The 15598-nt window shown below is 37.7% G+C and overlaps 2 protein-coding genes across 22 annotated transcripts; both read right to left on the reverse strand.

Moving 5' to 3' along the window:
- Positions 1-1156: 1156 nt before the first annotated feature.
- On the reverse strand, positions 1157-11114 carry LOC119987268. 21 transcript variants are annotated; one of them, XM_038832136.1, is made up of 8 exons: positions 11090-11114; positions 10887-10978; positions 10391-10444; positions 9099-9168; positions 8924-8987; positions 8666-8711; positions 7803-8539; positions 5898-6557 (listed from the first exon to the last, which is right to left on the reverse strand). In XM_038832136.1, the coding sequence occupies exons 4-7, from the start codon at positions 9165-9167 to the stop codon at positions 8236-8238; spliced, it is 483 nt and encodes a 160-aa protein (XP_038688064.1). In that variant the 5' UTR covers position 9168; positions 10391-10444; positions 10887-10978; positions 11090-11114; the 3' UTR covers positions 5898-6557; positions 7803-8235. The 21 variants fall into 21 exon arrangements, 1 of the variants encoding a protein (XP_038688064.1); XR_005465402.1 differs by lacking the exons at positions 8666-8711; positions 8924-8987; positions 9099-9168; ... (1 more) ...; positions 10887-10978; positions 11090-11114 and adding exons at positions 1157-1778; positions 2041-3409; positions 6672-6733; positions 6934-6997 and having other exon boundaries at positions 3971-6557; positions 7803-8235; positions 8301-8440; XR_005465397.1 differs by lacking the exons at positions 8666-8711; positions 8924-8987; positions 9099-9168; ... (1 more) ...; positions 10887-10978; positions 11090-11114 and adding exons at positions 1158-1778; positions 2041-3409; positions 6672-6733; positions 6934-6997 and having other exon boundaries at positions 3971-6557; positions 7803-7877; positions 8016-8443.
- A 765-nt stretch (positions 11115-11879) lies between these two features.
- On the reverse strand, positions 11880-14827 carry LOC119987267 (pre-mRNA-splicing factor ATP-dependent RNA helicase DEAH1-like). Its single transcript, XM_038832135.1, has 2 exons — positions 12221-14827; positions 11880-12119 (listed from the first exon to the last, which is right to left on the reverse strand). The coding sequence occupies exons 1-2, from the start codon at positions 14438-14440 to the stop codon at positions 12105-12107; spliced, it is 2235 nt and encodes a 744-aa protein (XP_038688063.1). The 5' UTR covers positions 14441-14827; the 3' UTR covers positions 11880-12104.
- Between the last annotated feature and the right edge of the window lie 771 nt (positions 14828-15598).

Genomic DNA, 15598 nt, shown 5'->3' on the forward strand with positions numbered 1-15598 from the left:
AGGGACGCATGAGGAGTATATTTTTTATGTACAATGAGGGTTGGAGGTTTACAGTAGTGCTAGGTAGCTTATATAGTGGTAGTTTATGGGAGCTCAAATCTAAACAAAATTTTAAAATGTTTTATCGGGTAAAACTCTTTCTATCAAGATTCATTGTTGATGAGTTTTATCAAGTAAATCTTAATGCTATTGATTTTTCAATGGAATTTCAAAATAAATGAATTCAGAACTAAAATAATGAATTTAAACTGTGCTTTAAAACACAATAAAATCTATATTAAAACAATAAATTATAGACAATGAATTATAGGATAAAAAAGTGGAAATAAAACTATTTCAAACTCTCATGGACTATCAAACTGACGGGTTATATGTCATTTTCGGAAGGTTTATAAGCTACTGTTTATCATTCTGCCAAAGGAGAAGGGGAGAGAGAAAAAAAAAAAAAAAGAGATAAGAGAGATGGCAAGTACTTTGGAGATTGCCGCCCTAGGCAGGACCGAATCCGAATTCAAGAAAATTGGTACTGTGTCTGTGATTGGAGGACTTGGAGAAGTGAGACTTGGATATTATTTGTGATTGGGGGATTAAGCTTGCTTATAATGTGTTTATATAATTGATTCGTTTACGCATCACTACAGTGATATCAGAAATGCAGTTTGACAGGACTTCTTTTAGAAAATGAGGTCAATTTTTTATTGTCTTTAATAGATGATTGATGGTGCATATATACGATATATCATTAACTGTGTGTACATTTGTCGAGTACATATAATAGGAATTAGGAACCAAGGTTTTAAAAATCGGACCGACCATTTAACCATAAAATTATTCGATTCAAAGTTCAATGATTCAACAGGGTTCAACATAATAAATTATTTTATATACTTAAAATATTTCATTGTTTATAATAATACTCACAATAATATAGAAAATACATCAAATATTAAAAATATTTCATGTTTGATGATGGTTATAATAATATAGTTAAATAAACGAAGTGTCATGACTTAGTTGATTAGAGCATTTATCTTAGGCATGAGAGGTTATCAGGTCGAACTCTACCAAAAGCAAATTTTACAAATCTTCTGTAAATTAAATAAGAAAATCCTGGTTCTGGAACTTCAAAGGATCAGCTCAGAGCATAATAAGAAGAGTATGTTTTCATTGGATTCAATAAAACATAGAAATTATTTGATGAATATGGCTTACTTGGAAACATCAGCAAATTAATCTAAAATCTGGGAAAACAATAGGGAAAAAAAAAAACCTATAACTTTAAAGGGAGACGACTTAAAGAATAACAAAGGAAATCAATGTTATCAAATATGAAAACATAAAAAAAAAAAGAAAAAGAAAGAAAGACTACAGGCCAAGAAAATCCCAAAACAAAAGCTCACCAAACCAAAAAGAAAACCTTTCTCAACAGATGTAAGACAGAGGCTGATCCTGGGCCTGAATTGCTCTTGCCTGCAATAATAAAGCGGGAACATTTAAGTAAAGAAATAATAATCAATTGGTATAGAGCAGAGAAAGCCTGACTAAGGCTTTGGTTTTCTTTAGAAGTCACAGATGGCCCTATGAGGCGAGGGCCTGCATTGATCCACAGATGAAGAAGGTATTGAGCTGCTGTTGACTGCTTCTCTGGGACAAAATCAAGAATGGGAATAAGAAGTCTGTCATGCCATTTCCCTCATTTTCCCATATCTATTAAAAAGTTCCCGGAGCAATCTGAGAATGAGTTCAGCCAACTGTACGACCAGATAGTACTGATGAAACTGTACAATAGAAAAACAACATTCGACATATTGTTTCGTCACCGAAAAATAAACTAATATTTCTCAAAAATAAATAATGAGAGAAAATCCATGGCACTCAATAACCCTCAATAACCCCGACCCAAACAGCGAAGAACACCCAAAAAAAGCAGAATAAAAACAGACGAGAAGAAAGAACAAAGATGCCTACGTTGACGTTTTGGGTTGACAGAAATTATGAACAGTTAATAGAAAAACCATTGGCTCAAGTGAATGAACTTACATTGATGCTGCTCTCTTGACATGGAAATATCCAGGATCAGATACAGCGGGAAGAACTGAAATAAAGGCACAAACCAAGCAATTCTCAGCAAGAATATTAAATCCCCCATGTCAAACCCACAAGCCTTCTGTAATCAATAGCTAGACCCAACATCACGGCTAGCATTTGAAACAACCTCGGCTCTCTTGCACTCCGACAGCTCCTCATCAGCTAGTTGACAATTGGGTAAGGAAATAACCCGGGCATGGCGGTAGAGCAGAGATTACAGTGGAAAAATCCCACCCTCATCGAGAGGCTAAGAAGGACAGAGACTCCTTTTGGTAGTAATCAAAACAGAGAGATCTGAATCAGAAGCAGAACAACCAATACCATCACTTCCTCCGGCAGCCGATATCTACTGTCAAATCCAGAAAATGTCTAGGATTTTCAAGCTGCTATCACGCAGACATACGATCTCCTAAATAAGCTTCACACATACAATAAAATCTCCTAAATAAGTTGTTCATGATGATCTCGGTGATGAGAGAAGTGTGGGAGAACCAGGAGCTCCCACCCTTCACTTAGAAAATAAGGCAAATAACAAAACGCAAAAAAGAAACCACAAGGGAGCAAAATAAAATCGGAGATCACCGGGCAAATAACGCAAGGCAAAAACGAAACCACAAGAGAGCAAAAGAAAATCAGAGATCATCAGAGATGATCGAAAGGCAAACCATGCAAGCCGAAGAGGTTACCCAGGCTTAGATAGGAGAAGCAATAGTGAGATGGTGAAGACGACACATGGGTGAATTGATGCACTCCCGACAAAGCGCATCATCAAGAAGCTATGTCAGAGTAGATGCACAACGGCGTCATATTGCTCACTCAGGTTCAGGCAAAAAGATGCGAAACGACGCCGGCCTGTGTCAACAATTGATAAATCCCTGCACTCTGGTTGTTGCAATTATTTGGAACCCCAATAAAAACCATTCGGACATCTCAGCTTCGAATACAACAATTTGAAGAAAAAATCATTGTTGTAACGTCAATGACCAAGAGAAGAAAAGGGTTATAATATGTCCCTCGGGTTTTCCTAATAATCCATGAAAACTACTTCAAGGGATTACACATTCACGGAAAATGATGTTAAATGTAGATCTTCCAACTAAAATTGAGATGTTTTGCTTTCTTAGCATGTTTACCCAAAGGATATAAGAAAAAGTAGAGAGGAGATGGAAGGCATATCACCTTTTAAGTATCAAACCAATTTCGTCTTCATGATTCAATCTTGAAGCCAAATGAAGATCTTTTGCTGCTTCTTCTAGGTGGCTGAACATAGCCCTCGTCATTCCTCTGATTTTTCTATCCTTTAGCTGAGTCAGGGTTTGATCTGAAGCATATAAATTAGCCCTTTAGCTCAACACACTTGAACTTTATAGACAACGTATGCAAGCATGATATAGTTGTTAAACTGTCACATTGAATTAGTAAATAAAATAGATGGCATAAAAGGATATGAACATAAAAAAATTATCTGTGAGAAAGAGAAAACCAAAACCCTAATAGTCCATTTAATCATGAATTATTTTCACAAAAATCATCAACTTTAGCACAAAAATCAGGAAACGATGAAGAGCATCAGAAGATTTACAACAAACATCATATTGGAAGAACAAAATTTATCAAAAGAAGATGTAGCATAAATATACAACATACAAGGATTCAAAATTCAGCAAACAGATAAAATATTTTATTTCTCCCATAAAAACTCCACAAACCAAGAAAATGTTGCAGCAAAATATTGAATGAAACAAACGTGAATAAAACAGAAGCCAACCTTTAACGTCACCTGTTTTCGCTCATCCATTGTTAGGAAAAAATGAAACGGAAAATTTTTAGTGATTTCCGTATTAAATAAGAAGAATAAAGTACTGGGTTTGTCAATGCTCACCCTTTTCAATCAGAGATTGGAATTGTTGGATCGCTCCTTGATGAAGAATACCTATTTTCGTCTTCTGATGTTCTTATACTCTACAATAAACCATCAAAGTTAATCTACAAAACATAGATGAGTTTTCAAATGTTTTGCCTTTCAGAACCCAGTATGCAAAAACATTAAATTTTCTCGCCAAATGCCAGCAAAACCAAAAAAGAATCAGCCAAAGCCCCGATTCATGTGCCTTGAAAAAAAAAATTAGAGCTTCAGTTTATGCACAGACCCAAATATTTAGAGCTCATTCACTGATAAAAAGTCCACAACCAGGGTTCCAACTTTTTTATGAAAACCCCCTGGCTCTAGCCTCACAATCAGAAGAAAAAACAATATGAACGTAAGAGATAGTTAGTGACAAAGCAAGAAAATCATATAGAGGAATAAACATCTGCTAAGAACCAACCACCAGTTTTCGACAGATCCTTAATGGGTTTTCATTGAATGTTAAGAGGTGTAGTGCCTTCGGTTTATCCTCTCCCAAAAGCCATCCTTCGATTATCATATTCTATGAAGAACATCCCAAGCTTCTTCCCTCTGTTTTGATCAGAGTTTCCATCAAAACTTGCTGATGTCTCCGGCACATGTTCAGGTGACTTGATTTCTCTGGTATTTATATCTTTCAACCTATCATGAAAACACAAAGAAAACAAATTAGCTCATGATCCTTCAATTCTCAAGGTAAGTCATGACACACTACATACTGTTAGAAGTAAAAAGTTGGTAGTTGAAGTTGTGCTTGTCAGCATTCAACTACTCATACACAACAGCTATATCCACCATATATATCAAACAATTGCAAGAGTGAACCATTCAAGGTATAACCAAGCAAGAGTTCCGGCTTTACATCCCACGAATAAGAATTCACAATTCAACTTCTACAGCCAAACCAAAAAACCTTGAATTTGCCCAAGTGGACAATACAAATGAATAATGATAATAATTGACCAAAAACATATTCAATGAAAGTTAAAATAAATTTTGAAATGTGAACATTGCAAATAAAAGAAACAACACTTACTTGATAGCCATTACTACCTTTACAGCAATAGTAACTTCAATTTGCCCAAATTGAATAAACCAATAGCATTCAATAACTAATAAAACCCAGAGAAAGCCCAAGAAACTTTTAATGAAAGATAGTGCACTTACTTTGAATAAACTACAAAAAGTATTGCATTGATAGGTATTGAAAAAACAATGCTAAAGAAAAATGGGAGAAAACATTGAACAGAACACAATCAAATATATTGAAATAAATCGGACAAACGTGAAATACATCTTTCACAGCTATTCCCTTGCCCCTGTAGTGCGTTGCCAGGTATGCAATTAAAGCCGGAGTACTCCATAAAAGCTCATCCCTACAATACCAACCAAAACACAGATCCTGCTGCAGCAATTACTCATCAACTTCAGCAGCCTCTGCCAGGAAGTCAGCAACTTAAGCTGGCTACTCCTCCAGTCTGCTCCTCCAACCTCATTAGGTAATAGCAACTAATTAAAGTTATCAAAAGAACTAACCTTAAGAAGGAACTTGTTGAGCGCAACAAATACTACAACTTGCAGCGTCAATGGATTAAATTGACACAGAAGAAAAATTCTCAAGACAATGGAAACACATTCAATTTACCTTCAAAGCTCATGGCGCCATTTCTGTCAAAATCCTAGATCCTACAGCAGAAAAGGCTTGACCATGAGATGAAATGGCAAAGTAGTTGAAAGCACACATGAGAAGAATTAACGTTGATAATATGTATAAATTAATAATAGTTATTATGATCTAGATCAAAGTTGAAAACAGTATTTATTTCAGGGGGAAATTGGATAGAATGACAAAAAGCAACATTTGTATTTGGCATAACTGGTAGGGTCATGAAGTAACAACATTTTTAGATTCATAAAAAACTCAGTGCTATTGCAATACTCTTAATGCAGCCACCTGTTTTGTTGGCATGCACATGTTTGTTGAAACCAAGCCCATAAAAAATGTCAATGGCGCGTCTCTGATCAAAATTTCCAAATGCCATGCTTCAATGATCGAAGTTTCCATCAAAACTTGCTGGTGTATTTGGCAGTCCTCTGGTGATTTGATCTCTCTTGTACTCATGCCTTTCAATCTGTCCTGGAAACACCAAAAAAAAAAAAAACCAGCCCAGAAGCACAAAGTCGAGCTGCAGGTAGATGGATTTCCTCACTCCAATTACACACCTGAACACTGAATGATACAAATACAGTGGATGACTTCAATTGACAAAAGCAAGATTTCTATCAACATAAGCAACTTAACAAATTTCAGTCAATCCTAACCTGATTTATGAATAATTCACAAAAAAATCGAATTCATAAGCACAGCTTCATATAATAACTAAAAAAAAAAAAATTCAATTATAACTCAGGATACGCATACATACATGAAAAAGAGAATGGTTGCTTGACTTTACCAACACAGAGGAGAGCAAGCTCGGCCTTGAGATCCTTGAGCTGGTTCAAGAGCTCCGCCTTCGATTTCTGTCTCAGCTCGTGAACCTTAATCCTCGCTGTTCATCGTCTTCATTTCACCGTAGAAAGAAAACACACACACAACCATCAGAAACAGAATAAGCAAAAATGAAAACAAGTGAAAAACAGAATAATCTCAAACGAAAGGAAGATTCGTCACTACCCATGAATCAACATAATCAGCACCATGAACCACCACCTTAATCGGCAAACAAAAGTTAAGCCCTGACAGATTGAGACTAAATAACGCACCAAACCAGCCAGAAATAGAAACCCAACTTTACATCAAGAATCACCCAAATAACCTGTGAAGACCCAAAGAAACCCAAAACGAACCACCAGAAACTCAAAAAAATCCAGAACTGACACAACTAAAGTCTAGGGAAGGATAGATGAAGCCGAAGCATGGATTTGAGGCATCTTACCTGAGCGTTCTGATCAAAAGAGCATGAATCACCCATGTAGCCTGTTAGGAACCACACCGATAACCTGACCAACAAAGACCCACAGTCACTCGATGAAGGCTTTGATGACAAACAAAGTGAGACTCTGGATTAACAATCTCAACAGGAAAAAACGTGATTGCCTTTCGAAGATGCACGCTACGAATCCACCCAACAGATGCACGCACGTCGGAAGTTCTGTATTTCGTAGATTGATTCTTGGATGAAAGAGAAGCGGAGGCGTTAAAGTGCAGAGGGAGATAAAAGAGGAGAGAAGATGCACACATTTGTGGAACGGCAAGATTAAAGGGCAGTAAAAGATCTAACGGTCGAAGGAAATTGTGGCAGGTGCATACACTGGATAACCGAAGTCCCCAACAATCAACCACGCGTGACCGTGAATCACACGTCGTTAAAAGACAAAAATCGACAAACCCAAAACGTCGCCGTCCTCCAATCGTAAGACACAAGAACACCCACTCGCGCGACTATAGAAAAACGGCCGAACTCGCCCGGATATGATGCCTTTTCTATGAACATTATATATTAGTATTGACATTATATATTAGTATTGATGATTGATGATTGATGATGGGGTATTTATTGGGCCATGAACAAAGATGCTTCAAACATTTAAAGAAAGAACAATCAATGCCTATAATATTTTAAATCTAAGCCCCCAACCACTAGAACTTAACTGAATATTTTCAACATCAATGTTTTTTCTGCAACTGTCCCATCCTAGTTGTTTCTCCATTCTATGATGGATATTCCATTTCACTATTAAGCAGCACAAAGAGAAAAATGAATTGTACAATTGCAAAAGCTGAAGTGTGAATAAAAGGACTAACCCATAAGCCCCTTCTTGGAAAAGTCGAGCCTGTTCCTCATGACTTCCTTCATCAATAGACCACCAACCCAATAACCTAAACTTCACAGATTGCAAAAGCAGAAGTACAGAGTTACTAATTCAGTGATTCCCAAGCATTGGACACTTGTACCGATTAAAAAGAGGTAAGTTCATGCCTTGAAGGTTTGTCTCCTGATAAACAAGCCTGCCTTACCTGGAACCATGATGCAAGAAATCCAAGTAGTCATAAGCTCTTGAAGAGAATGTAAAATATCTTCCTGAGCCAGCCCCATTTTTCAGTAAAGCACAAATTTCTCCACCAACTTAGAAGCAGCAAATATAACACCAGCTCCTTGAAGTACGAAAAGAGGAGAAAAAAGATGAGGTAGACGTATATTTCTAGCATCAGTAGGTGTTCCCTGAAATTTTAATCACTACATATGGGGGTTATAAGGCATCCAACCAAGAAGCCATGTCCAGAAACCAGAAGCCCGTGTACCTCTAAGCGCATACAAAGGAGCACTTGGAAACCAATTACTGGGATTTTCATAACATGGCCACAGGCCGCACATTCCATCCATTTGCTGATCCTCCTTGGAAGAACTTACAAAACTACTATTCCAGTCAAGATATCTGACAGTAGTTGAAGATGAAGTAGCTTCTCTTGTGCTAGAATTTATGTGAATCACCGGATTAGACCACTTTGTAAAAACAAGAAAGGGAAAGCACTCCGTGATGCTGCAGAAAAGATATGCAGATACATCACTATTTTACATCTTAAACAAAATATTCTTCATCCATCCACTCAAGGCAACACACAATAAAGCAAACAAAAGTTTCACGGCAATATCAGACAAGAATTACCCAAAATTTATAAATAAGTCCCACCAACAAAGGGCACCTACATCTCCTGAAATAATGCATCAGATAATCAGAAACTAGCCACCATTAACCCATATAAAAACAGCATCTATAGACAGCTATAGACATACACTAAGATACAGTAGAGCAGCCAAATCATTCAAAGATAATCGGCAGTTACATCAAGATCCAAGTGAGGGAGGGATCTGATAAAAGGTGAGAGAACTAAATAATGTGAGAGAGAGCGCTTAGGAAATTTATCACATAGGAGGGTGAAAACAGCAGCAGCCACAAAGAAAACCATTGAAATTGCCACCCAGAAGTGCTACAGACAATAGATTGAAACAAGTTAAATAGGCATAAAAACTCTTCAAAGCCATTGGTAAAAATTTAGCCTCTAGTAAACTTGGGTATAACATACAACTAGAAAAGTTACAGGTAGGGTCTCCCATATTTCTTCATCACTCATGCTTTCCTCATCTCCTGGCATGAGAGCCCTACGCATTCTGTATAACAAATGAAATCAATTGCCAAGTTGAAGAATAATTAGATATTCTTCAATTATTAGCTTGCTTGAGAAACCAGACAGAATGTACACATGTTAAATACATCAACTTTGAAAATCTAAAAACTGGCATGCAGTTGTGTGTGATTGCATTCATCCATTGGTAAATCCAGGTTTGCTTCTACAAGTATCATATAATGAAACATTAATACAAGAACAGCAATTTCTTAAAATATGCATATTACCCTTGTAATTCATACACATATCTCGGATAATGTTACTACAAGATTGAAAAGAGCTGGACCACCATTAGTATCCTAGCCACCAAATTTCCTATCAAATAAGTTCCTTCATGTAATCAGTTTAAAAGAAAAAAAATGGAGAAAACAGAGAGAAAGTGGCAGACAAAAGGCAAGATGGCAGAAATGGGTTTTGTCAAGGTTTGAGAGAAGGCTATCCTCCCTTCTTTTTTCATTTTAGTAATGGAAGTTTTGAGTAGAACAATGATTATGACGGCGGAAAATGAGTGGCTGTACAGCCTCAACATGAGCAGGGGTAAGGAGAATATTAAGATTTCAAATATACTATTTGATTTTATTGCCTGCCATTGAAGTAATTGTTACTGGAGTAGGTCACGGATGAGTGCAAAAAGAGGGTAGAATTTTAGCTTTACTATCCTTTACTATACCCCCCAGGGTGCATTGTTTCTAATTTTGGGACAAGTAATTAACCCGGATGAACACTTTAACCTAGGAAGCAAACTCCTCCAACTTGTTACACACTGAACAAACATGCCCCTAGAATGATTCTCGCATGAGTCTGGGTCTTAAAACTCCAAAAAGAGCATTAAAGAGTGCATCTTTAAATCTGTAAGCACCTCTACTAGTAAGTTGTATACATTTTTCCGCATTTCGTTAACCTATTAACACCTCCGCATGCATTTAACTTTTTATCTATAGAGGCTTGCCTCGATAGATGGAGAAACCAGGGTTCATAGAGGATTATATCGCACTCGCTCTACACTTTTTCCATGATCACTTACAAAAGAATAAGCTGGAAATATTTTTTTAAGAAGCAGCAGAAAACATCCGGTCAATTTTTTATAAAACCAGCACAAAAGTAAAAATGAGATGTAACTAATGAAGTATATCTCAATAAAATGGGTGAAAGAGCAATATGTTTAGCGGTAAAAGGATCACTGATTGAATTAGAGTTAAGACCACCTTGGCAACAGGAACTAATATATGATTTTCTAGAGAGATGAATGCTGAGCATACCTGAAATTGTCAATTAAAACAATGATTTCAAACAGCAATAAAAGAAAAAAAAAAGACAATCTTCAAGTTTACTGCTGCAGAACCATTAACTGTGGAAGATAACAGAATATTAGTAAGCTTGAAGACATAAAGACATTGAGTTATACAAGAATAAAAAAAGCTCTTCGTTTCGAGCTATACTATTTTATTCAGCCAACAATGGCACACACATCATACGCAGATAGTCACAAAATGAAATGCTTATGAAGTACTATAAGGAAGTAATATTTCCAATCAATACTATAAGGAACTAATATTTCCAATCAATTCTACATTACAATTGCTACAAGAACTCCAACATTTATGTGTGTGTGTGTATGGTGGGGGGTGGAAAGAAAGACAACACCACCCTAGTTGCCAATATTCAGTAATATAGAATAATTTTAGGGTGTTGATTATATACCATAAGGCATAAACACTTTCCAGATGTATACAAAGGAGCAGCACAAATGCAATAAGCAATGGTTTTGTGACAATTGCATGGCAAGGTGCCCACTGGTCAAGAAAGTAAGAAAAAATTAATAGTATATATAAAGTCAATAAGATCTTTTAATATCACATTTTCATATCCAGAAGAAGAGAAAGGAGTTGGGATTTGTATCTTACTTTTTGAGAAACAGTTTCTATGGATAGGTATCAAAAAGAATACATGGCGATTATGGAGAACTGAAGGAGCAGGTAAAGAAAATCTTCCTCTGGCAACAACAGCATGAAATGTCCAAAGCGTGAAAAAAACTACCCTGCATATCAAATTAAACAAACACAGAAATTACCCCACAAACATTACATTAATTGTATATGGAAACTTTAGATTGCTTTCAAATACTGAATCAACAAAATTGTTTTTATGAGCCAACTAAAAATGCACACTAAATCAACAAATTTGTATTTACGAACTACTTGAACCAACACAAGCAAACTTTAGATTGCTTTCAAATACTGAACCAACAAAATTGTATTTACAAACCAACTAAAGATGCACACTAAATCAACAAGATTGTATTTTCGAACTACTTGAACCAACACAATCTTCCAAGGTATATACAATTCTCTTTATCTCCAGTCTCCACAAGTATTAATAGTCCTACTACACCCCCAACGAGGTGCAAACAATCCCTACGATGCACGTCCCTGTCCTCGTGGCATCTTCCTTGATCCCGTGTCTTCAACATCCTTCATCTGGTAATAATGAGGTGCCATTTCCACCAGCCACTCAGGTTTCAATTCAGTCACCTGCCTCATATATTCCTTGGTGGTAAGAACCAACTCATGGTATACAACCCATCTTGGTGGCAGAGTTGGCAGTACCTGAGCCTGAGCCAAACCCGAACTTGGATGTATGTGAACAGTCTGCGGATACTTCACTGTTCCATAAGATCCATTCTTTTGAAGCCTCGCAGAATGAGGGAAAAATCCAGATACTAATGACTTTTTTATAGCCTCTAAATCATTTGCATTGGATGATAATTTAATTTCAACCCTCTCCAATAGTCCCTCTAATTGGTCTCTGATATCTCTGGCGCGCTTCATACTCCTAACCTGAATATAATTTTCATAACACCATTGTGTTGAGTAATTATTTTCCTTCCAAGAATTGTAGACCTTGAGCAAAGCAATATGGTCACCAACATTGCCCCTGTGAAAGTTCAAGCGTGCATTGTCAGCATGAACTTGTTTATCTTTGGGACGATAAAAGATTGAATTCCCGATAGAAAGCATAGCAGCAATGGAAATTACCTCATCTGAGCAGTTATACTTGTCAGAAGTGACAATCATTTTAGACAACATGGGATCAAGAGGGAATTCTGCCATTCGTCTACCCAATTTCGTCAATTCACCAAGCTTATTTAAGGCACTTAATGCAAAAAGCAATTCCAATGCTTTCAGTAATGCTTCAGCAGGTGGTGAGTCCATGAAGTCGAAGTGTAGCAAGTCAATAATACCAAGACTCTTCAGGGTTAGGACAACACTGGCAAGATTGGTTCGTTGTATTTCTGGTACCGTATTATCATCTAGATCATGATGGTAATTGTAAGCAGTATATAAACGGAAACACTTACCTGGACCTGTTCGTCCGCACCGACCAGCACGTTGATTTGCTGAAGCCTTAGAGATAGGAGTGACCAGCAAAGATTCCATCCCAGTCCTTGGGTTATAAGATTTCATCTTGCAGAAACCTGGATCAATGACATACTTGATCCCATCAATTGTTAATGAGGTTTCTGCAATATTTGTTGCAAGAACAACCTTGCGTGCCCCTTCAGGAGTAGGTTTGAATATTTTGGCTTGAAGTTCAGTTGGTAAGTTGGCATAGATAGGGCAGATAATAAGTTCCGCGATTTTTGTCCCCAGCCCTCTTGTCCTGTGCTTCAAAATTTCTTCAACTGTTTCGATTTCGTCTTGACCCGTTAAGAAGACTAAAATATCACCGGGCTCCTGGGTTACATGGATTTGGAGCACCGTAACAATAGTAGCATCAATGTAATCAGCTTCCGGTGCCTTGGTATAATGTATGTCAACCGGAAATCTCCTCCCTGGAATTTTAAAAATCGGAGCATAATCAAAATAAGCGCTGAACTTCTCCGCATCAAGTGTAGCACTTGAGATAAGCAGCTTTAGATCTGGTCGAGATCGGGCTACATCCTTCACTAATCCAAATAGAATGTCAGTCGACAAAGATCTTTCATGTGCCTCGTCCACCATCACCACACTGTAACTTGCCAAATCCGGCTGGCAGAGAAACTCACGCAGCAACATACCATCGGTCATATATTTCAAAATTGTTTTATCTGACGTGCAATCCTCAAATCGAATAGAGTAACCGACCTCATGGCCAAGTTTGACCCCCATTTCTTGAGACACTCGGGCAGCAACACTCATAGCAGCAACTCGGCGTGGTTGTGTACAAGCAACCTTTCCACGCTTTGTATAACCAGCTTCATGAAGATACTGTGGTATCTGTGTGGTTTTCCCAGAACCTGTTTCCCCAACAATAACAATAACCTGGTGGTCATTAACTGCTTGGAGAAGCTCATCCCGATAAGCATATATAGGTAACGTTTTTCTCTCCTCCTGATGCTTCTCCAGAGCTGATGTTGTCCTTAAGTTCTCAACTGATTCTTTTAGCACCTCATCGTCGTTGTAATTATCTGCATCCATCACTGATGCCTTGATAAAACCTATATGGTTGTCGAACACAAACTCATAGTCATCCGAGATTTCCTTGCTATTTTTTGAACCAAACTTCAGCGTGGCCTTTCCAATTTGGTAATAGACTTCAGGCATCCTGTACTCACCAGTATTATCATCCTCTTCTGACCTCTTCTTTACAAGCTCGTATATCTCCTTCTTGTATCTGAGTTGACGATGCTCTGCCTCAGTGAGCTTAACACCCTCAAACAAATATCGTTCATCCTCTATATCATCTCTGAGTTGTTCCAATTTCTTATGCTCTCTTTTTTTCAAGTATTCTTGTCTCGACACCTTCCTTAAAGTATCAATGCCATTGTTCTCCAAGGCATCCGATCTTCGTATTGCCTCTTCTTTCCGAGATAATTTTGACGACTCAGTGAACTTCCTCGTTGCTGCAGCATCACGTTCTCTTATATTTCGCTCTAGTTGCTCCCTCTCCCTTTGGTCTTGCAACCTCTCCTCTTCTGACTCTGAACTATCATCATCTTCATAAGTCCGTCGTTTCTTAACTCGTCTCTCTACTTTGGCCTCGTCGTGTTCTTGAGTCTCGATTTTCTTCCTGAAACGTTTCTTTTGTGGGTCTTCTCTAATGGGCAGAGAAGCAGCCGTACCAGAAGAACTAGCATGATCATCATCTGCATCTATCAGTGCACAAGTCTTCTGCTTCCTAGCTAAAAAAGCAGCTTCCTTTTTTTGTTCCTCATAAAGATTTACGGCAGACGCTTTTCTGGGAACTCTGGCGAATTTGAAATTGTGTGGTTCCATCTTCAACGAATTTGAATTTGTGAGGAATGAGGAGTAACCGAACAGCAATATCTGTTGGGGTTTCGCAAATCGTGGATCGTGAAACTCGTGTCTGGCTAGTGGCGGCAGATGAAGAAGAGGAAACGACTGTATTTCAAGGGTTCCGCTTCCGAAGGTAGGTTTCTCCGTCTCTGTCACTACGGTCTGCGGCGATGCGGCTGTGCCTCTCTTTCACTGGTATCGACTGGAGAAAACGGAGCCTGATAGATTAGTGAGTAGTGATATTCCAGGTTGATTTGTGATACTTTAAGGGAAAAAAAACGGTCCTCTCTAATTCGATTCGGATTCGGATTCGGATTCCGATTCCCTTAATAGTTAAGAAACTTAGAACAGACCCAGGGCGATTGCTTTTCTTTTCTACCGAATCCAACATGCTGCTTAATTTTATATTCGAGACATTCCTATTCCTATGGGGTTTATGCTAATTTCAAATTTTGGCATCCCTGCAGGTTAAAGGAACCGACTATAAAACCCCTGCCCTGATGCTACTTGTGTCCAAGACCGGTTAATATCATTTTGGTCACCGAAGATTTTGGATTTTTCAATTTAATTATCCAAAGATCAAATGTTTCATATCGGTAACCTAAAGTTTAAATTTGTTTCAATTCAGTAACTCGGACAGATTTATCCATATTCGGGCAGTCCAATAGCTGATGTGTCATACAAAAGTAAAAAAAAGATCTTTTTATAAATCGTGAATTATGTGGAATCATATAGGAAAAAATTAAATTTTAAAAAAATTATGCAAAGTCCACCTCATCATCTTCTCCTTCATCCCAAAAAACCCTAAACTCTCTAATTGACCCATTCAATACCCAACGCCTCCTGCCCAACAACAGCTCCTTCTTTAGCAGGCAAAGATCTAACTAGGAACTCAAATTTCGGTCTAGAGACATTTGATTTTCAGAATTGCCTCCTGTTATGCTAGGCCTTTTTCTGTACCTTTTCCGACCATCAACCACTCACCCTCTTTGGTCGCACCTTTAACAGAGGAGTTTTGGGTGGTTGAAGATTTGAGAGTCCAAGCACTTTGTCCATGAAAGTGATCATTTTTAGTGACGAAAGTCGTTTCTTCTCTTCAATAGGAGATTGTCATTTGGAACAAAAACCAAAACTAGA

Source organism: Tripterygium wilfordii, chromosome 20 (assembly GCF_013401445.1).
Source record: "Tripterygium wilfordii isolate XIE 37 chromosome 20, ASM1340144v1, whole genome shotgun sequence".
Classification (NCBI taxonomy): domain Eukaryota; kingdom Viridiplantae; phylum Streptophyta; class Magnoliopsida; order Celastrales; family Celastraceae; genus Tripterygium; species Tripterygium wilfordii.